Here is a 20,570-nt window from a genome sequence, read left to right as displayed (position 1 = left end):
TTTGCATACGAATTGAATTTTGTATAGAATAAATCAGGTATCGAATTCAGTCTTGCGAAATATTAATTAGTGCGTTGAATGATAACTTTTTTTCGGAACATTTTTTAGAAGGATGGAGTGGAAGAAATGGAAAATCTATCGGCGGAAGAATGAATGTCGTAAATCACTGTGTTTTCGCACGATATACTTCGACAGAGGTCGCACGTTAGGAAATAATAAGGTCGAATTGCATATTTGAAAAATATGCTTCTTTCACGGTCGCTGTAACGAATTCGTAACAAAAAGTGGAGGTGTGAATAGTTTTCAGATACATATTCAGAGTTTTGCTTTTGAACTTGAAAGGGATTCACATATAAATTCTGTTGCTTTTTAGGACCTCGATATAAAACGATTCTCTGATTACCAGAGTATTATTGCAAACCAGAAAATCTATGCAAACTTGTACAACCATTCTTCTCAATTTATCGCAGGACAACATAGGAATGCGATGACTATATTTCGAGATGAACTCAAGGTATCATTATTCCGACGTGTAAAAGCTGTGTCGAACTCCGTTAACATTATGCTACACTATGATTCAGTGCCATTATCGACTTCCACGAAATTACGACCGTCAAGATCATTCTTAAGGCGTATCCTGTTTGGAGAGCGAAACAAAAACGGTACCATTCGACCCGTTAGAATGAGATCGTTTCGCAAATACAGAGGAACAATCTAACACGTATTGCTGAAGTAATCCGTATACGCATTATGAGTTATGGATAACATTTAACAACTTTTAAACAAACGTTCTTGGGATTAAAACAACGAGTAAATCCTTTTTCCATCGAGAATTTTGGCTATTATCGTAAAGATTGACTTAGGAAATATTTAGGAATGCGTGTCAGGTGGTTCACCCTGTATATACTCACACCACCGGACGTTCTTACACCAACACGGTCTCTGCATACGAGTTAACATGGTCATCAGTGTATTACCCACCCGGGAGTATTACATGCTACCGATCATCACGCTGGTTCACCTCTATCGTAGGCACTCCTTGTACGAGTTAACATGTCCAGCCCTTTCGCGACTTGCCTGTAACTTTAAAACAAAACCAGGTTTAATGCTTTTCCGAAATCGTAACAGTTTTAATATGAACAATTTGTCGGAGAATTTCTGGAGCCACCGTAGATTTTCTCACACGATTGTCCGAGTTGCCAATGTTCAGCCTGCGATCGAGCGTTCGAACCAGCGATCGACGAGCGTTTCCAACTAATTGTTAGCCCTGTTCGATTGCGAACCGTTCCTCGGCCGTTGACGGCACAAAAGGGTTCCGGATGCTTGAGTTCAGGGGCCGGTTGCGACTGCGATGCAACGATGCTACCCGTGCGCGACACGCTAAAACGAGTCAGTGAACTGTCCTCTGCGAATATTGTTGCCGGATATTTAACGCATCGCGGTAGAAAGTCGGCGATTGTCCCGACCGGCGCGGCGGCATTTCGTGTTTCACGGTGTTGTTGTTTCACAAAGGTTCCCCACACGACGAAAGTCGTCGATTGCGAGTGCAAGCGCGCGCGCGCGCCCTCGCGCGCCATCCGTTACGTCCGACGATAACGTGCTCTCTCGGGGATCTATGGATCATGTCCAGGTGGTTTCCTCACGAGGAGCGACGGCCGCGAAGATCAAAGTTTACGCGATTGTCACCGTCCGTGATCGGGCTGACTCGAGATAAACGGCGGCCGATTTCGATCGAAATCATCATGTTCCCGAGCAGTTGAGCTCGCGACTCTGTTTTACGGACTAAACGAGCATAATCGCTCGCTCTGCCGGCGCCGGCCCGCCTTGAAGCCAGCCAGTTACGCATTTTCGAATTCATTTGCTTTTTTTCTACACGGCGAGCGGTGCTTTGTGCGATCAACACGATACAACACGATGGACGGCCTCGTCGAAATTTTCCTGTTCTTCGGGATCCTCTTCTACTTTTTCAACTTCAGGTAACCATAATCGTAGTACAACGCGCTCTAGCCATCTGAAACGGCTCGCCGACGAAGCGTTAAGGACCGCCTGTCTCTGCCGCGAATCTTTTTATTTTCTTTCCACGGGGAATTTCGGCCGAGGGAGAGTCGTGTCTCAGCTGATTGCAACGCGATGGAGCGATCGTTACGGGTCATTACACACGCGAGATTTAGTATAACGACGCACGATATCCCCACTTGCGGTTGCGCTTCTCCTCGAAACAGATGTGTGCCAACAATGTTGCACAACTCTTTGTACCACTAATCGCAATTTGCATGCGCTCGATTAAGGAGTTAACCTTCTTGCTTCGCACGGTCTAGCCTGCACCCTAAAATAACCGATGCCATTCAAATCTTATTTGTAACACTTATAATCGAGTTGTCGGTCGCTCGGAACGTATTGCGGAGTCTGCTGGACATCTCGATTAACTTAGATTAATCTCAGATTTATAATACGGGGATTTCAATTTCGAGGCCTGCAAATTGCTGAAAAGCCTGCGACTTTTGTTTATGCGTCCAATATGATTGCGTTCTTTTTACGCAGTGCAAAATACATTAGAAGAAAACTCTGATTTACTTAATTCGAGCATTTCATTTATACCGTGGTTAAGGGGATGTAGAATATCTTAATCAGGTAATTTCACGAAAAATCTACATTTCTATTTAGAATCAGAGTTTGTTTTGAAGCAATACGTGGTAAAAGGACTTCCGTCGATTTCGACTAGTATTTGCATGAAATCGTAGCTTCGGCCGTTTGCGCTTTCTCCGCTGCAAAGAGGTGGTAAAATTCTAATCGTGTCTAAGGCATTAATTTTACGCTTGTGGATCGGGTCGCGAACACTCTTGTTTTACCATAATCGGGAAATTATGCAAATCCTTGTGGAATCTGTTAAACCATTAGTCTGAATTCTAGCTTTTCTTTTGACGAATTTTCCTCGCGCGAATCGTTCGCATTTGCGCTAATTGCGTACAGCGCTTACTCGCGTTCTGCTGCACCAGCTGCATCAGATTCGCATCCCCTAATCTTACAATGCTTTCACAAGAGTCCTACACGAGTTTCTGTTTCTCGATAACCCGGACCCCGACCCGGACGATCATGCGTTCTATGTTAAAACAAAAAGAACTTCAGCAATATCGTAAGATGCTCTATTTTCATCGAAGTTCTCCATTTTCTTCCATCCTCGTCTCGATGCTTTTAACCTCTGTTCAATCCGATATCAGTCGACTACAAAATAAAATTGCGACACGCTGATCCGATCGGACCATCGCCAGCTGCGTTTGTTATTAAACGATTATGTTGTCCGTCGAACTTCTACTTTTCTTCGTCGTGTTGCATCTTATTTTTACAAGCGTGGCGCATTCTTTGAATGTATCTAACGCTGTGAAAATAAATATCGTCATAGATTGGAAATATGTAGAGTGAAATTACCTAACGAAAGGCTCTAGAAGCCTTTGGGGATCACTTGTTTCGTCCGGACATAGAAATCAATTAACACATCGATACGTAAAGTCACAATCCATAACTTTCGTTCGACAAATTGCTTGATTATTTTTCAAACCGGATACGTACTCTGTTTTCAGTGAACATATTAATATTCATTGTGTTCATGTTAGTACGTTCCAATTTTTAATGTTTTAGCAGTGAAAACAGGCAGCCAAAAAAGTGGTGGCAGCGAACAGGTTTAAGCACATTCGACGAGACGCTTCGTTGAAAGCGTTGCAGCCTCCACGGAGCTTCGGTGTTAACGAAAGGTGTCGTTTGTCTATAGCGTTAGAATTTTCTTAAGAAGCGAGTAAACTTGATCCTGATAATCTCAATACGTCGGAATGCGAAGTAATTGTTGGCCAGTGTCGTCAGGCGAGCATGGCAAAAGTGGGTCCAGTTTGCTAAGGACCCGTGTCCACGGTTATTAATCATGATTATCGTCTAACTCCCACTCGAGGTGAGACGGTCACTGCTCACGATCGTTTGTAATCGTTTGATGGCTTCGAAGTAGCAGCAGTCTGGCACGCGATACTCTTATCGGTTTGGACTTTGCCGATTAATCATTGCTACCTTCGAGCGCGTGCTGCTTTCGACAATTGTACAAAATTCTGACTTCGAAAGAGATTAAGGTACCTCGATCGTAAACTGTGAAAGACACCAGCATCGATCGTCGAACAGATCCGTTTCCGGTTCGGTACAACGTCCGTGATCGTTTCGCGACGACATGGTCCGACCTGTTTGCCGATCTCCATCGAACGATACCGTTTTTTGTTTTTGTTTTCGGACAAATGCTTCGCGTTTACATGCTTCTTCCAATCGGACAGGCCGCTCACACTTAATACTCGTTTATGTAACCGATACTCGATACGTTCGCGTGTACATAGATCGGCTGCAGATCGTATGGCACCGGGTGTCCCTTTTCTTACCAGCTATCTGCATAATCGCGTCGCAAAACCTGCCGCTTCGCGATACATATTTCATGACTTTATCGAACGCTCGATTCAACACAACATTGGTCGAGGCCGTGCTTGAAAGCACTCGTCACGACGAACACGAATGATGATAGTACAAAAAGCGACACGTCCCACGTTACAACACGATGGATCCGTGATTTACGATCATTCGCTTTTCTTCCTATTTCTCACAAAGTGACGGAGTTTCGCGACGGATGTAACCCAATACTGAAATCGTCGCATCAGAAAAACTAATTCACGTGTTCATTGTCTTGTCGTCGCGGTCTCCTTTTGACCTGTAAAAATGCATAACTCGTTAAATAGAAATTATATATTCCTAAATGATCGAATGTAGAGAAACAGTCTCGAGTGGTTGGTTCCTTATCGTCGGCTTCAGATAAGGTATACAGACTTTGCGTCAGCTACTTGCGCGACCTACAGCAACGGACACTGAATTCTACCTTGAAGAACAGATTTGATTTGCAAAGGCTCTCGCAAGGAGCCCCCAAATCGACCTTCCTCGACTCCTCGCGTTTCAACTTTGGATTTGATGCATTACATTTCAAGACGTCGAGCAGCATTGTTCCGCATGTACTTCCTTTTTTTTCCATCCGTTTCATGGAACAATGCGAATTACTACGTCATCCTAAGAGTCGTGCGAGCCTAACGGAGGGTAACTTCTTGTAATTTCGTGCCCACGGCCGTGTGCGTACAATCCCGCTGGACGTCCTGTGGAACAGACCTTCGTGGGAGAGTCTCCGGTATACATATATTAGCATGATTAAGAAGTCATCTTGCCCGAGGATTTGCCGGGTGAAAGTTTAGATTTGATAATTGCCTTGCGCGATATCTCGCGGTAAACAAAAGGCACGGAGATTGATAGATGTACAGATATCGTATTTGTATAAAATGACAAACGGTATTGTTGACAAAGCTCTACCCGACGGTTTCACGCCCCAATTGGAGCGTTTAATATCCTGGCCGACCTTTGCTTTTCACGGCCAGATCGCTACCATCCATCCATATCTGATCTCCCTTCTTTTTGCAACGCGAATATACCTTATGAAATTTAACGTTTGTCGAAATGACGGATTTCGCGGATTCTTTATCTTGCTATTATCCAGATTGTGAAGATCTTGTTGTTTTTGAAAAGCGATAAAAACTGATCACGTTCAGTGGCTCGGTGAAACTGACTTCTATTTTCATATTTTGCTTTATGAAAACTGAAATAGAGGGAAGAATTTGGATGAACTCCAATGAACCCTGTGTCCGATGGACTTGATCTAGGGACCACGTAACTGATTTTCCTATCGTTGGAACTCCTGTTGCCTCCTGTTGTGCGTCCAATACGGGGGACAGGTTCAGGAAAAGAAAAGCCACATCCGCTCCGCTCAGAATTGCACTCGGCTGTATCGACTCGTTAAATGCGTTGGAGATCGAGCGTGAATGATGCTCGATTGGGCTCAGGGAGCATCACCCGTGAAATTCTCCTCGAATTATATCCGTGATTGTCTGTTAACACTAACCGTACCGGGGCCGGTTGGAAGATTGATTTAAAAATTATATGTTTGTTATTATATTTTTTGTTCATCTAACTTTGTGCAAACTCTTATATTATCTGATTAATCAAATTTGTCGATTTTTCTTTTCTTTTTGGCTTCTTTTTTTTTACCGAGAAAAATTCATCACCTGGCTCGCTTGCCGCGATTTGTTCGACACTGATGAAATTGAAAGCGACGATTTGTCTGACACTGACGATGAAGAAGAAAACGTATTTAATGTCCGTAGGGGACAAAAGCGCCGAAAATTTGTATCAGATTCCGAAAGTGAAAGTTGACAATACTGTTACATATAAAAATAAAAATATGATAAATATATGATTGATTGTTTTATTGTTACATCAAAGTTATGTTTTGCACCATTTCTAACAATAAATTGACAATTCTTTTCATAAAAACAACGTCTATTTCGTAACCGGTCAAATGATCGGTTACGGTATGGTTAGGTGTATGTCAAGGTTGTGTCAAGTGCCAGTACGGTTAGTGTTAATATCATGACGTCGGTAATTATGAGTCTCCTGCATCCAGATCACTCGTTTCAATCATTCTGGGACAATCGAGCTGCGAAAACAGCTCGTAAAACCCTCGAAAGCCCTCGGATATCTGCTATTGTAATTTATTTAGGGCTCGTTTGAAATCTTCAAGTGAGACAAAATCATCGAAATTCATTGTACATTAATAACGAATAAATGTCCTATGTAATCGCAGAGCGAACACCATGGTGGACGTATTATCAACGCGTCTGCAGGAGGTCTACGCGAAATGGGAGAGTAGAACGGAAGTGAAAAGAAATTCGGAATCGAGCACCAATCGTTACTCGGTCGGGGGTAAGCTTATTTGTAATTAATCAATGATTCAGTTTGTTACGGGGTTCGTTGTGTTTTAGAGCTTCGCCGGACTGGACTGCAGTTGCACAGGCGAAAGATACAGGATAGAGAACAGGCGAGAAAAGTTCGGGAGAACAACTTGTTCAAGATCAAGGAGACCGAGCCGTTGAGTGCTCTGGTGAAAGAGAAACCCTCGTTTTTGCACTACTGCTGTCGGAGTTGCACTCCAGCTTCCAGAGTGAGTTTCATGGAAAAATGGACTGCCGAAACAAATCCTTGACACGTTGATGGCATGCCATCCACATTCGGGCGATTAATTTGAAAGCAATATCACGTAATTTTTACAAATAATATCACAGATATTAATCAATGGAATGCTTTGATTTTATAAAATTTTGGCGGTCAACGTGTTAACCCTTTGCAGTCGGAGCCATTTTAACTCGAAATCTAAAATAGTTTTTCTGACCTATAGTGTTTCCGTTTTATACGAAATAGAATTTAGTAACTCGTGCAACAATTACGCTATTAAGAGTTTCATAAATATAAAGCAAATTTGATAACGTTAACATTATTTTCAAACGTGACATAACAATTTTTAGTGGCGCCTTATAGTCGCCATTCGACTGCAAAGGGTTAAGGGAGTCTGCTCATAAGAATATTGTTCAATTGAGGAATTATTGTAGAACCACTGTATTGCACGATCATCCATATTAATTATGTGAAGAGCGATGTTAACGTGATTTAATATGATCGTGACTATATTGTATGGTATCTGAATTTTTTAATAGTTGTCTACCAATAGTGTTAACGGGCTGTTGTAATAATGCTTGTGAAGAGAGCAGCAATGTTAATAGCGTATAGACTCTACCCAGACAGTTTGACAACGTCGACATCGCTTCTTCACATTCCTGCAACACCAAAAATATATTTAGCCGTGCCTCTTGCGACCATCGCACGCACAAAATTCGGAATATCGTGGTTGCACATGTGCATCAATTCAGTTTCATTTGTTCTGAATAACTCGTCCGCCTACTATAGTTAACGAGCTTGATCGATAATATTCTACAAATATTCAAGAAAATATTCGAACTAATCAAATGTGTTAATATCTGTGATTACGAAATACTCTAAACGCATTGAATGTTAAAAGTGTGTCCGATGTGCTCCGACTAGGAGAATGATTATTAAAATTCTACACGTTATTATAGTAGACATTGTTTGGTGTAGTTTGAATTTCAAGCACCGCACAACGAAAAAACCTCTCGTTACCTAATTAACACCGCCATCTTTCGACGCACATTTAATTACGTAACTGCTGCATCGGATTCTGTCAATTCCTTCGATAACTACAATAATTGTTGGTCGCGCGTTTACGCACAAGACATGCGCAAATTATTTTATTGTATAATTTCGTCGCGCATTTTATTGCGTAGTGATCGAATATAATAATACATTCTTTCCAATACACACGTTGATCATTTTTTGGTCAGTGAATTCAAACATAAGACGATGTGTAATGTATACCGTTGAGTGCAATGTACCTTTATCGGATGCATAATCACAGCTCTTGATGGCAATGTACCGACAATAGCGAGGGGTCGTTCAATTACTCTTATCGAATAATTCAATTTAAGAAATCTGATTTGAAAACTGACTCGTAATGCTCGTGAAACTTGCAGTAATGATAATTAACGTGATTGTGCGGTGATCGAGAGCTATTTTAAGCTAAAGAAAGAAAAATCTAAAAATGTATGACAAACCACGTGGACTTTTTTCACGATGGTTACGCATTACCATTATACGGGGATATCCCGAAGGTGTAAGTTGATCAAAGGATGTTGAAACATCCACGCGTAACATATCTATTTCCCTTGAAGAATCATTCTAAAAATAAGAAAGTATCTTCATGCGAAAAATTTTCCACTTAACTAACTTTGATTTCGTGTTATTACAGGATTCGTTGGTAAATAGTATTATCAAGCAGCACATGCCTTTCGGCCTAAACATACTAGTAGTCAATCCAGGTCCCGCGCTATTTTCAAAAGTGTTCAGTTGCATCTCGCATGTTTGGAGCCGTAAAGTGTACGATTACGCGAAAATTACTCAAATGGTATATCACAAATGAGCATTGAAATTTTTGTATCTTAAACTTCGAAATCGCAGACATTGCAGAGTATATTCCGTTTTTAGGTCCTGAACGACGAGAGATTAGAAGAAGCGGTCAAAATGACCGCTTGGGAAACAGTGGCAGACGAGGGCTGCAGCGAAACGAAGGCTCTGACCAAAGCAAAAGAAAGGGCTAAGACAATCCTACTTGAGATGGAAAGCAGAATAAGCAACGTTTTACTTAAATTGGCTGCTTGGGTTCTGTATAAATTGTTGCCGTGTTTTATACAGTCCGCCGTAGTATTACCGTCGCAGATAGAGATGCTGAAGAAAGCAAACGAAACTGGCCTTCCTTTGGTATTTCTTCCGCTGCACCGCAGTCACTTAGATTACATTATGATCAGCTTCACTCTATTAATGAACGAAGTTAGATATCCACTGATCGCAGCCGGAGATAATTTAAAAATTCCATTCTTTGGGTGTGTTGCGGATATTCTGTATTTTGTAATCTATTCTGCTAAGCTCTTTCTTTACCAATAATTATTACCATTTAACGTTAATTCTAGCTGGCTACTACGAGGCTTAGGCGCGTTTTTTATCAAGCGTAGGATCGATCCGGTTTTGGGTCGCAAAGATGTTCTTTACCGTACTACTCTTCACACATATATCATGGAGAGCTTGAGAGCAGGCCATAACATTGAATTCTTCATAGAAGGGGGACGAACAAGAACTGGTAAACCGTGTATGCCAAAGGGTGGTATTCTGAGCGTGATTATTGACGCATACATGGATGGAACTGTTGAAGACGCGCTGCTAGTACCTGTTACAATAAACTATGAACGCCTCGTTGATGGGAATTTTGTTAGAGAACAGCTAGGTCAACCAAAGAAAATGGAAACCTTTTGGTCTACGATTAGAGCCATGTGGGAGACTCTAAAGGGCAATTATGGAATCGTTAAAGTCGACTTTTGTCAGCCGTTCTCCCTTAGGGTAAGCAGCCACTTAATTATCCGTAATCGTGATACAAAATGTCCTTATTAACTTAATTGCTTAATCGATAGGAAATGTTGAGTGCGTTTCAAGCACAGCAAAATAAGTTAACCGTTAATAAAACATCGCCCACCGAGAAGACTCTAAAGTATACAATGTCCAGTTCGTCGTTGTATGGCACAGACGTTATTGTGGAGGAGCATCGTCAATTAGTAGATAGTATTGCGCGTCACGTTGTATATGGTAGGAGAAAGACGAATGATTACATGTACAGTGACCCATAAAAGTGTTTGTACACCTTTTAAAATGCAATAACGCTTTTAGGAACTAGACTAAATAATTTGAATTTCTTTTAGATGATAGGGGGATTAGTCTATTAAACAATGACTAAAACACTTTTATTTGTGACTAAAACGCTTGCTTTTTAATTTTTGTATCTGAGCTTATAACGAAAATTTAAAAGAAATACCTTTCGTAAAATTCTGTAACTTGTGTGCGTGCTGAAAATTTTATCGAAATCGATTAATCCAGAGTCAAGCTACAGGCGTTGAAAGATTTAAAAAATTGCAATTTCTTACAGTTTTTGGTCAAACGTGTCAAAAATCGAGACAAAACTGCGATTTTTGCTATGTTTAATTTGTTTTAACTCGTAACAACGCGTTTTAAAGGGTGGACGAACACTTTTGTGGGTCACTGTATTTTGATTGCATTGAATCCTGTTCAATAGAAAATATTTTTTAGACTCTTCTGTCTCGACTCCTATCATGTCCACCAACATCGTTGCATTTTTGCTTTTAAATAAATTCCGAGATGGTTGTACTTTGGACAAATTAGTGGAAGCATTTGACATGCTCAGACAAGACTTAGAGTGTCGCAAGAGAGATATTGCTTTCTGCGGAGAAAGTCTTGACATTATCAACCACGCTGTGAGCAAATGATTCTTTTATTAGCTTTTTATTGAAATAAGGTGATACGACCTCGCATTATATCTTTCAGATGGATATTTTGGGTCCGGGGTTAGTGCAGCAGCAAAGGCAAGAAATTACAGAGGTGATCGATGGTCAATTAATCAAATCAGGCTTCGTTACCGCAATCCGTCCTGTCTCGATATTACCAAATGTGATCGAATTGTCTTATTACAGCAATACGATGCTTACGTGTTACGTTATGGATAGTATAGTAGGTAAGGATGAAGCCAATTAATAGTTCTAAATCACTAATTCTAGACTCATTATTTCTCGTATTTTTTTTAGTATCAGCTTTGTATGCTGAATTGCAGTCACAGATCAACGATCCAGAAGCTATTGCTCGAAACAATATCACAGTATCTCAAGATCTCCTCATTCAAAGATCACTTAAACTATGCGATATCCTTAAATACGAGTTTATATTTTGCAAACCATGCCAGGATTTAGAACACGTCGTTGTTGAGGCAATAGAGAATCTCTCGTATACCGATATCATTATGTTACAAGAGGTATTATAAGTTAATGTAATTTTTTACCAACCAGCTATTGATAGTGAAAATGATTTTACAGCAAGGTTGCTTAGATGAAGAGTCATGGAGCAGAAGATTCGCATCAAAGTTTGACGACAGTTCGGACGAGGAACATATGAGCAGCAATAGGACAAAAAGTATTCAATATAAAGTAAGGATATGCTTTATACAGCTAAAGATATTTTGTAATGACGATGTTCATTTGTTTGAATTTTGTTTTAGCTAAGTTTAGTACCAGAACACGCAAAACGCATGGAATTTCTCCATACGATGCTGCGGCCGTTAATTGATATCTACACGTTCAGTGCCTTTACACTTAAGAAATTAGTAGGACGATCACTTACCGAAAGAGATCTAATCCAGGAAATCTTAGCAGAATTGAAAACAAATTTAGATCGGGGTATAGTAAATTATGGTGAGTAATAACATTGAAATATGTGCAATGGATGATAAGAGAAGAAAAGTAACGCAGGATCAATTTGTTCATAAAATAGGAGAGAGCTTATGCGTTGATCCAATAAAAAATTCGTTAAAATTGTTTGAAAAATGGAACGTTTTGGAATGCCACCCGCAAGAGAACATTAAAATACTCTATCTGAAGGATGAGTATGACAAAGACTGGGCTGTAACGGAGATCTATGAAACAATAGCAGCGTTCAAATGGACTCGAAATGTAAATTAAAAAAAGACATTACCAAGGAAATAACTTCTGTAATGTACTATTCTTTTATATAAAACATCGTTGTAAAACCTTGTATATAGTGGTTTCAGAACATTAAGTAAGATATAACTTTAAGAAAACTGTGTTTTCGCAACATATTAGAGTATGTATATTAAAAAATTGACAAGTTTTGTAGATAAGTCTTGGTAAATATTTTTTACATAGTCATCATGTTGTACAGGTAAACTTTAGATTTCAGTCGTTAATTCTGATGCGCGTACAAAAATTTTATATACATGGTTCATGTGATATTACTATACAATCAGCATTAGATGATTATAGATTTATAATTACTACGTTAATAAAACTAATCTTATATACTAATGGTTTGGGTATTAGTAAATTCTTTATTAATGTCAACGAAAGATACGCACTAAAAACTATTTTTATTATATTTTTATATAAAAATGCTAATTTTATACGAAATATTTACGTTAAATGTATATTATTAGAAAAAAATAAATATAATAATACGAAACTTCCAGTTCCATTAATATGTATACAATAGAAGCATAACTTAAAATTTAATAACTGATGCAATTGGGTAGGTTTTTCTCATACCCATGCACTTTTCTCTGTCAATAAATAGTGCATCAACTTTCGATTTCAGATCTGTTTCTAGATTAGATCTAGTACGTAATAGTTGTTGATGTTGTGCTTCGAATTTTTGCAGCTTCAAGTTCATTTCATTTATCATTTCATTTATGGTTTCTACTTCCTTGATCATTCTGTGAATTCAAACCATAAACGTAAGATTAATGTTCTGAGAACATACATCATAAAAATTTCTTTTCTATATACCTGAGTTGAGCATAGTCTTTGCATAGTTCTGCCTCGGGTCGATGTGTCCTGCTTTCAAGACGGGTATGTGCAACCTTCAGGGCAGAACTTTTATCTGCAATTGCTTTCTGCATTAGTTGCATATTTTTTTCAATTTCAAATATCTCTTGTTGCATCTATATCAACAAATATGAAATATGTAGTGTTAAAAGCATCTAAGATGAAACTATAGGCTTCAATTACTTTATGTAAATGTATCTGTAATTTTTCTTTTGCTTCAAGCATCTCTGCAGCTCTTCTGGCTAGTGCATTATTTGTAAAGCCCCATGCGTCCCACATTTCGTGACCTACTGCATTTATGGCAATTTCAATGTCGCTAATTAACTGACTAGATTTTGATCTTTCTGTCTGTGATTTTTTCACTACATTATTGGAAGCTTCAGCCCACGATTCGGCTTGCGTAACACTGAATAAAAAATGTATTATAGTGCAACATAATCTTTATCAGCTGCCTCTGTAAATCATTAACTGTACTGTTACCTATTATCGTATTTTTCAATGCCACTGTAATACTGCAAACCACGACTAAAATTATTCATTTGGTGAGAAGTGATATCAATCCCTAATGCAGTTTCTTTGTTCCTTATGTCAATCTCTAGTTGATTTTGTACCGCTCTACTATTTGTAAGCTGAATATAAGAATTTTCTGTATAGCATGATAACCACACTTCTACATAAACTTTTCAATTTAAACGTACTTGATTGATACATTTATCGGTAAACTCTTCTAATTTATTTTCACAATTTCTCACCACTTCTATCTCTTTTAAAAGAGCATGTTCAGCCTGATCGTGCACCAAATCAGAACCTAGTTACAGTTAATATTATATAATAAAATGAAAGAAGTAACAGCATATATAAGTCTTAAATGTAAAACTTCAAAACCTGTCCTGGCCTCGCGGTAGTATAAACATTCCTGCGCTATGTGCAATTGTCCCTCCAAATTTTGTATTGCCGATTGCAAGTTTCTACGGCATTCTTGCATTTTTGTATTTGCAATTATCATCCGTTCCAATTCCCCAGCTACTTCGTTCCTCCAGAACGTCGTGTCCGTGATTCTTTCTCCCAATTTTCGACCCGTTTCCATTTGTCCATTTTGCACCTTTTCGTCAGCCTCTCTAAGATCACCTCGACAAATTATAAAAATATATTGTGTTCTTCGCGCTTAGGACAAATGGTATCTTTAAAACTGTTCAAGTTGAACTCCAAAATAATTTTTTTCTTTTACCGCATCATCCGAACGGTGTCTTGGCGTAAGTTTTCCGAATAATTTCTATTGCTGTTAGATTCATTGTAAAGATTTATCTGGTTTTGCACCCATTCGTATGGCCCGTATCTAGTAAAGAGTGCAGCTCGAGCTGCATGTGCAGGATTCCTATCGAAACCGGTTACCAAATTTGGAAATCGTAGTGGTTCCGTGGCCATTCCGTTAGGCATGTAACAGGTTTCGGCCAGTATGTTTGTCATAGGTTGTGCGGGTCTAAATTGTCATTAGAAAGTTCTTTTTAAGAAATGTGCTTTTCAAATAATGATGCTGCATGACTACCGGAAGTTCTTACAAGGAGGCGGCTTCTACCATTTCGTATCCCATAGTAGGGCGCCATGGATGAGGCTTCGGGGTTTTATAAAATTCGCCGACTCTAACTGGAACAGGTGGACCAGCTATTTGTTCCATACATGGTAACGCACCTACTGTGCTCCATGGTTGGAGTTGCTAAAATTAATATGTCAATTTAAAGAAAACATTGCATGAGATTTCACATTGTGGAATACAAACCGAATACATAACAGTTTCATTCTTCCCTCCGCTTTTATCGCTATCCATGTTGTGTTTTACGATATACGAGATTCACAGGAAACCAGAATGTTTAACGCAACGAAAATTTCCTCATTAGAAGAACTCGTTTAATTTAAAAAAGTGACATGGTTTAGGTTTCAGAGGGGAAACTTATTTGAAAACCGGAAACAAAGTCATCACGTGACGTCTGTCATATGATTCCAGATCTAGTCAGGTGCTTCGTTGCCTTCTGCTCGATTGTGAGCTGATCAGTACTTCAGTATTCGTTTGACTCGCCCAAAATTGTTTCGTTGGAAGCATCATGACACAATTTTGTAGTGTTTTGAGTTTGATTCTTGCATTAACCATTGCTGCTCAGGTTTCACCATTGTATGCGAATAACGCGGTACCTGTACTAATATGGGGTGGTGCGGGCTCCGATTCCGAAAGACATTCAATAAATCCATTTTTGAAAACTACTCGCAAAGAATTCGAATCGTTTCTGCACGAGAAGTTGGAAGGCTTGCCTCCTGTACTTCTCTTTGTGAAACGTAATCTGTGTGTTGAAGATTTAATAAAGCACAAGCAGGTTAGTATATGGGCGACAGCGCCCAAAAAGTGATTTGTTTGAACATTCGAATAATACATACAGCCCTTTCTTTCAGCTTCTTCATTCGACTATCACTGGTGATTCATTCTATTATTATCCTGCAGTTGAAACAGCAGTCAATGTTATCGAAGATTTACCTTCTTATAATACAACTTATGCAGACTATACAGATGCTATATCTGAAGGGCAGTTGTCAGTTATGACAATTAGCAATTTAGATATTGTACCACAGACATATGAAGCATTGAAAGAATCTAGTCCTAATTTAACAGCTATTCTTACAGGAAGATTATGTAGTTATAGACAATCCGAACGTGTTAAAAGAGAAGCTACTGAAAATAACACTAATCCTTTTACCTTGCAAACTGCAAGGGTACTTTTCTATGCTAGTGAATCTCTATTACTGCAGGTAATTACATATTAAAAATATCATTTTTCTACAAATGATTAGGAGTACTTTTATAATAAATGTATGTGTTACAGATTCCACAAAAAGATAAAGCTATAGAGCTTAATCCTTTAATCGCAACAGAGACTACAGATAAAGATGAATTCATATTGAATCTAAATTACAAACCAGAATCAGATAATCTTACGCTTTCCTTTAAATTTGAAAATAGAAGTGGTTACTTTACTCTCAGGAAGGTTGTTTTGTTCTCAAATTTTGAGAGTGACACAAAAAATATCGACTTAATAACAAGCACGAATATTGTCTTTGCATCAAAATTTTCGTACCATTGTTCATATAATATAACTTTCAAACAAGACGAAACTCATTTGCTAACTATAAAAAATTTCCAAGTGCAAGTATTTAATAAAGAAGATTCCGCTAGAGAGGCGAAATTTAGCGATGCATACGATTGTGTTGGTTTCACTACGATTCCAATTTGGACAGGAATATTTGTTACTGGTATATTAGGTTTAATTTTAGTTTGGGGTCTTACCATGATTATGGATATTCGTACTATGGACAGATTCGACGATCCCAAAGGGAAAACTATCACAGTATCAGCTCAAGAATGATATGTTACATTAAACTTAGTAAAACGAACGTTCTTGTGTAAATATATAACATAAATAGTAACGACCCAATAAACTGTTATACCGTTACTTCCATGCTCATGTCGTACATACATATATAATTATTGATAGCAGCCATTTGTAATACATTCTGAAAATATTGATTTTCTTTTAGGGCTATTCAAATGTATGTAATAACATTTCACTACAGAAAGATTTATCTAACCATTCCAATTATCTAACATTATGTATGCATCTGTTCAGTATTTGTATATTTGTTGCGTGCGATAATGCTTCTATTTTATAATGTTTTTTTTCGAAGTAGTCTGTAATTTCTAGTAAATTGTTTTATATCAACAAGGAAAGATGCAATATTATGTATCAATGAACAATCACATGATTGTATCTTTCGTTAACAAAACAGTCTTGTGATATATTAATAGATTGAAGGGACATGAAGTTTACGAATACGTTCACACGGTGCCGTTTCTGTATTCTAGGGTGTTATATGTTGACGATAAGAGTTAGTTATCTACAGATACACGTATATATACACATATATATTTATAGACACGTACAAATTCATATATTATAATAATACATATACACACACAACAAAAACTTGGTTCTTTAACTATTTTATTGATTTCATAAATTTTTTTCTTAGCAAGAAATTGTAAAAATGTTTTATTAGACCATATGATAACTTTTAATATATAAAAAACATACTATACAAAACTGTGTATGCTTTTGTTGATTTTTAGCACAATACCTATGTTTTACATGCTGGAACCTCTGCTCCATGTATTACCATGTATACCATGGAGTAGGGTGGCAATTCAATTGATCCTGTTGGTTCTAGTATTACAGGTGGGAATGGTGGTAAACTTCCATCGGGTTGCAATTTCAATGTTTTACCATTCATCTTTATATCTCTGAAATGTAATGGAATATTATAATGAATTTTGTAACAATGTGACCAATAATTGCATTCACATACTTAGATTGAAGATAATCAGAAGTTAGCGCATATACGAAGATCTTAGCGTTTTTATCAAGTATAGGAACGATCCCTCGAATAATTATTAGAGAAGGAACCTTATTAATATTGATTCCGTATATCGTAATTGCTGGAACTCTGTTAATTAATGCTTTCTTAGGGGTACAGTGGGCATAGAGCCGTACACCTTCCAAGCTAACAACATTTGCCGGTGTTAACTTTAAAACTCTCTCCGATACAAAGTGTTTATACACAACACTAACCCACCAGTCTGGATTTGGTACAAGATTTGGTCCTATCATAGCATAATTATTGCCAAACAGCGACTGTCTGGTAACAGCATTTACACCAGTACTAGCACTATATCCTAACTTATCAAGCCATAAAAATCCAGCTACAAATCTATCTGACAATTCTGGTGCACCTCCACCAAATGCTGTACTGGTTTCTGCTGTAAATGACACGATCAATTTTGGATTTAATGGATGTTACTCATTTTGAACATGAATTTATCTAATCACATACATAACCACATAAGAATATTGTTTCCCGATGATGCAATGGCCTGCTGCATAGATTTAATTTGTTCTGATAGATAATTGAATGTAGCAATATTAAGAAAATCTGCAATTTTAGCTTCTCTCCCATTCAGATAATACTGATGCCAAGTAACATAATTTACACTGTTTTTATCGTTCTTTAAAAACATTTCAGCATAATTCTCTCCAAAATGATTACTCTCCCCTACACGGTTCACTTCTGGACCAACAAGGATACTTGCATTATATCCTAATCTGTTTAATAACAGTCTTAATTGATAATAATCATTCGCAAGTTGAGTTGCGTTCACTCTTCTATTAAACACATGATAAAATGAATTCGGTTCTGCAATTACATTTCAACCATAATTAAAAGACGTGATAAATAAGATTACAATATTGTAGCATAACATTACCATTTCCTAATTGCCAATCCAACTTCATGTAATTTTCCTTGGCAAATGAGATTATAGTCCTAGCATTAACATCGTCCCACGCATTATTTGCATCTCTAATTAATACATTTAAATCGAAAATCATGCGTAGTTTCGATTTCGTTGCAAAATTGTATAAATTTGTGAAATCTACATCGGTGATTGTAAAGTTACTTATATCGTCACCATCCACAGGACTAATTGCCGTTTCATTAATTATCTGCATCGTCTGTTAATCATAAAATCACGCGAAATATAAAAATGAGTAAATAAGCTATGCTAAAATTTTTTAAAATATACATTACAAGATTAACAAAACCTGATTAAAAAATAGACAATCTGCAGATGTTCCACCTATTCGAACATAAGCAGGTGCGAGATGTCGGGCTAAATTGACGAACTTTTCATTTTCAATTGGAAGATTTTGTATATGTCGTAATAAGCTTGTATCAAGCCCAAAGGATAAGAATTTGTCTGATACGACATATAGAGGTGAACGTTGTGAATGCAAATAATATACATGGATCTTGTTCGTTTCAATGATCACATTATTAAAATTCCATGCTGATAATATTAAAAATATTATGCAAAATCCCAGAATAGATAAGCTAAAAACATGGCAAAATGAGGTATCTGAAATTCACAAAGATAAAAATGTATTATTGAATATTCAGACAATTAGCGCAACTTTATAAAAATTTGTATTTCAAATCAAATTTGAATCTACGAGCATGCGCAATATATCGCATAACATGGCGGTTGATGTACTATACCGATAACGTAAATTTAATATTAAAATTAATAATGTCCGAATTTATAATTTATTTAATTATAATAATTAATTATAATTCATAATTTATTTAAAATAGATTAAATGTATTGAAATTTTTCATTAATTGGAACATTTACTTACGGATACGAACTTCGCCAAGGTTCTCGTATTGATTCTTTCCTCGTTCGTTGATTTTCAAGTAACTCATAATTGTTCAAGATTTTCTAAATGTTTTGAGAAGTATTCTTTATTAATTATTCTTGCTCTGCGTAAAAGAGAGGTACGATGATTAATCGAGTAATGTGACTTCTGTTTATGTTTATATAGCAACGGTCGATAAGAAAATAAATGTGTATTGTATATGCTGAACAGCAGGATGTTGGCGATTCGCTGTGAAATGAGTCAAATGAGTGTAGAAGAACCTTAGAAAATGCCGCATATATTTCAAATATTCAAACAATAGTATTTTAGATTATGTATATGTATCTACATACATATTTGCACCTACTACTACTTCTAGTAGCCTAAAGTTTATAGTAAAGTATAGTAACTACTATACTAAATGAATGAGCATAATAAATTGTGCTCGTAACTGGACTGAATTCGAGATGAAAAGTGACTTACTATGTATTTGATTAAAATGTATATACAAATTTTCCTTAATGTTATAAATTGCATTTTTATCTAAGTTTATGTTAAAAATTTAAGTACATGCTAGAAAAAATTACTTTGTTACACGTAAATTTTCTTTTCATAATGTTACGTCCAGATTGTATTTTTCCGATACTGAATCGACCTGTATAATGATTATATTTTCTCTGAATGGCAACTGTAATAATTATGAAAATAACATGCCTAATTAAGCTTTTTGTAATATACGTTTAGAAAAATTTAATGGGAATACCTTTCGAGGTTATTTGACCAGGATTTGAGTCTAAGCTAGAACTCGATGATTGAAAAAATACAGATTTACGTCGGTGTTTAACAAGGCGATTACGATAAGATAAACTGCGGCGACGTTTCTGTCGTTTAAATAATTGCTGTTTCGATTCCGAGCTACTTAACTCATTTTCGGCCCAAAATGGTTTATCGCTATCATCTGATGCCGGCAGCGCTAGTTCTGAAGACTTATATATATATGATTGTTTAAGATATTAATGTGTTCGCCAATATTGTTAATAACTTACTATTGTTACAGATTTTCCAAATTGGAAACACGAATTGTTTCTAATCTCTGGTTGATTCAATACACCGAAAGACACAGCAGAATAAAATGATTGATTTTCATAACCTTCGTCATCTTCGGAGCTATGTACTGTTTTTCGAATATCCCCGCTAGCACAATAACCCATTACTGTTTTTACTTAAATTTGTGAAAATATTGTAATTGCAACACGTTGTGTTTGTAAATTATATGTTTCCGTTAAACTGGTAAATTTAT

At 37.3% G+C, this 20,570-nt stretch overlaps 5 protein-coding genes and 1 long non-coding RNA gene across 7 annotated transcripts; 3 read left to right on the top strand and 3 right to left on the bottom strand.

Moving 5' to 3' along the window:
- The first annotated feature begins 1,840 nt into the window (after positions 1-1,840).
- Positions 1,841-12,461, top strand: mino (glycerol-3-phosphate acyltransferase mino). Of its 2 annotated transcripts, XM_076526609.1 has the most exons (13): positions 1,841-1,976; positions 6,704-6,822; positions 6,882-7,060; positions 8,777-8,932; positions 9,013-9,407; positions 9,495-9,918; positions 9,990-10,161; positions 10,660-10,844; positions 10,915-11,101; positions 11,172-11,395; positions 11,457-11,567; positions 11,639-11,831; positions 11,911-12,461. In XM_076526609.1, the coding sequence occupies exons 1-13, from the start codon at positions 1,915-1,917 to the stop codon at positions 12,096-12,098; spliced, it is 2,595 nt and encodes an 864-aa protein (XP_076382724.1). In that variant the 5' UTR covers positions 1,841-1,914; the 3' UTR covers positions 12,099-12,461. The 2 variants fall into 2 exon arrangements, with proteins under 2 accessions (XP_076382724.1, XP_033322195.2); XM_033466304.2 differs by lacking the exons at positions 1,841-1,976; positions 6,704-6,822; positions 6,882-7,060 and adding an exon at positions 8,186-8,641.
- A 43-nt stretch (positions 12,462-12,504) lies between these two features.
- Positions 12,505-14,849, bottom strand: LOC117218148 (tektin-3). The gene is made up of 9 exons (XM_033466309.2): positions 14,755-14,849; positions 14,537-14,691; positions 14,206-14,457; positions 13,863-14,095; positions 13,676-13,785; positions 13,458-13,606; positions 13,161-13,383; positions 12,939-13,093; positions 12,505-12,865 (listed from the first exon to the last, which is right to left on the bottom strand). Exons 1-9 carry the CDS (start codon positions 14,800-14,802, stop codon positions 12,655-12,657), a joined length of 1,536 nt encoding a protein of 511 aa, XP_033322200.2. The 5' UTR covers positions 14,803-14,849; the 3' UTR covers positions 12,505-12,654.
- Positions 14,850-15,076: 227 nt separating this feature from the next.
- Positions 15,077-16,474, top strand: LOC117218149 (uncharacterized). Its single transcript, XM_033466311.2, has 3 exons — positions 15,077-15,343; positions 15,420-15,773; positions 15,848-16,474. Exons 1-3 carry the CDS (start codon positions 15,077-15,079, stop codon positions 16,385-16,387), a joined length of 1,161 nt encoding a protein of 386 aa, XP_033322202.2. The 3' UTR covers positions 16,388-16,474.
- A 532-nt stretch (positions 16,475-17,006) lies between these two features.
- Positions 17,007-19,394, bottom strand: LOC117218147 (heparanase). Its single transcript, XM_033466306.2, has 6 exons — positions 19,271-19,394; positions 18,677-18,990; positions 18,340-18,586; positions 17,910-18,269; positions 17,385-17,835; positions 17,007-17,319 (listed from the first exon to the last, which is right to left on the bottom strand). Exons 1-6 carry the CDS (start codon positions 19,335-19,337, stop codon positions 17,157-17,159), a joined length of 1,602 nt encoding a protein of 533 aa, XP_033322197.2. The 5' UTR covers positions 19,338-19,394; the 3' UTR covers positions 17,007-17,156.
- Positions 19,297-20,419, top strand: LOC117218154 (uncharacterized). The gene is made up of 2 exons (XR_013034900.1): positions 19,297-19,409; positions 20,328-20,419. It is a non-coding gene; the product is annotated as an uncharacterized LOC117218154 (long non-coding RNA).
- Positions 19,384-20,557, bottom strand: LOC143260611 (uncharacterized). Its single transcript, XM_076526630.1, has 3 exons — positions 20,317-20,557; positions 20,034-20,256; positions 19,384-19,519 (listed from the first exon to the last, which is right to left on the bottom strand). The coding sequence occupies exons 1-3, from the start codon at positions 20,479-20,481 to the stop codon at positions 19,449-19,451; spliced, it is 459 nt and encodes a 152-aa protein (XP_076382745.1). The 5' UTR covers positions 20,482-20,557; the 3' UTR covers positions 19,384-19,448.
- Positions 20,558-20,570: the final 13 nt, after the last annotated feature.

Source organism: Megalopta genalis, chromosome 15 (assembly GCF_051020955.1).
Source record: "Megalopta genalis isolate 19385.01 chromosome 15, iyMegGena1_principal, whole genome shotgun sequence".
In the NCBI taxonomy this organism is placed as follows: Eukaryota; Metazoa; Arthropoda; class Insecta; order Hymenoptera; family Halictidae; genus Megalopta; species Megalopta genalis.
Note: the sequence above shows the minus strand (reverse complement) of the source record. Positions and strands in the feature narration are given on the sequence as shown.

Bases quoted from the DNA above. Each gene is read 5' to 3' on its own strand.
- LOC143260611 (XM_076526630.1), bottom strand. From the start codon at position 20,481: ATGGGTTATTGTGCTAGCGGGGATATTCGAAAAACAGTACATAGCTCC. The intron at 20,257-20,316 runs GTAAGTTATTAA...TATATATATAAG, and splicing joins TTGGAAAATCTGTAACAATA to TCTTCAGAACTAGCGCTGCC. The intron at 19,520-20,033 runs GTATTCCCATTA...CTCATTTCACAG, and splicing joins TGGTCAAATAACCTCGAAAG to CGAATCGCCAACATCCTGCT.
- LOC117218147 (XM_033466306.2), bottom strand. From the start codon at position 19,337: ATGAGTTACTTGAAAATCAACGAACGAGGAAAGAATCAATACGAGAAC. The intron at 18,991-19,270 runs GTAAGTAAATGT...TGTGAATTTCAG, and splicing joins CCTTGGCGAAGTTCGTATCC to ATACCTCATTTTGCCATGTT. The intron at 18,270-18,339 runs GTAATGTTATGC...ATGTAATTGCAG, and splicing joins GGATTGGCAATTAGGAAATG to AACCGAATTCATTTTATCAT.
- mino (XM_076526609.1), top strand. From the start codon at position 1,915: ATGGACGGCCTCGTCGAAATTTTCCTGTTCTTCGGGATCCTCTTCTAC. The intron at 6,823-6,881 runs GTAAGCTTATTT...GTTGTGTTTTAG, and splicing joins CAATCGTTACTCGGTCGGGG to AGCTTCGCCGGACTGGACTG. The intron at 11,832-11,910 runs GTGAGTAATAAC...TTCATAAAATAG, and splicing joins TCGGGGTATAGTAAATTATG to GAGAGAGCTTATGCGTTGAT.
- LOC117218149 (XM_033466311.2), top strand. From the start codon at position 15,077: ATGACACAATTTTGTAGTGTTTTGAGTTTGATTCTTGCATTAACCATT. The intron at 15,344-15,419 runs GTTAGTATATGG...CCTTTCTTTCAG, and splicing joins ATTTAATAAAGCACAAGCAG to CTTCTTCATTCGACTATCAC. The intron at 15,774-15,847 runs GTAATTACATAT...TATGTGTTACAG, and splicing joins GTGAATCTCTATTACTGCAG to ATTCCACAAAAAGATAAAGC.
- LOC117218148 (XM_033466309.2), bottom strand. From the start codon at position 14,802: ATGGATAGCGATAAAAGCGGAGGGAAGAATGAAACTGTTATGTATTCG. The intron at 14,458-14,536 runs GTAAGAACTTCC...ATGACAATTTAG, and splicing joins ATGGTAGAAGCCGCCTCCTT to ACCCGCACAACCTATGACAA. The intron at 13,607-13,675 runs GTACGTTTAAAT...TCTTATATTCAG, and splicing joins CCGATAAATGTATCAATCAA to CTTACAAATAGTAGAGCGGT.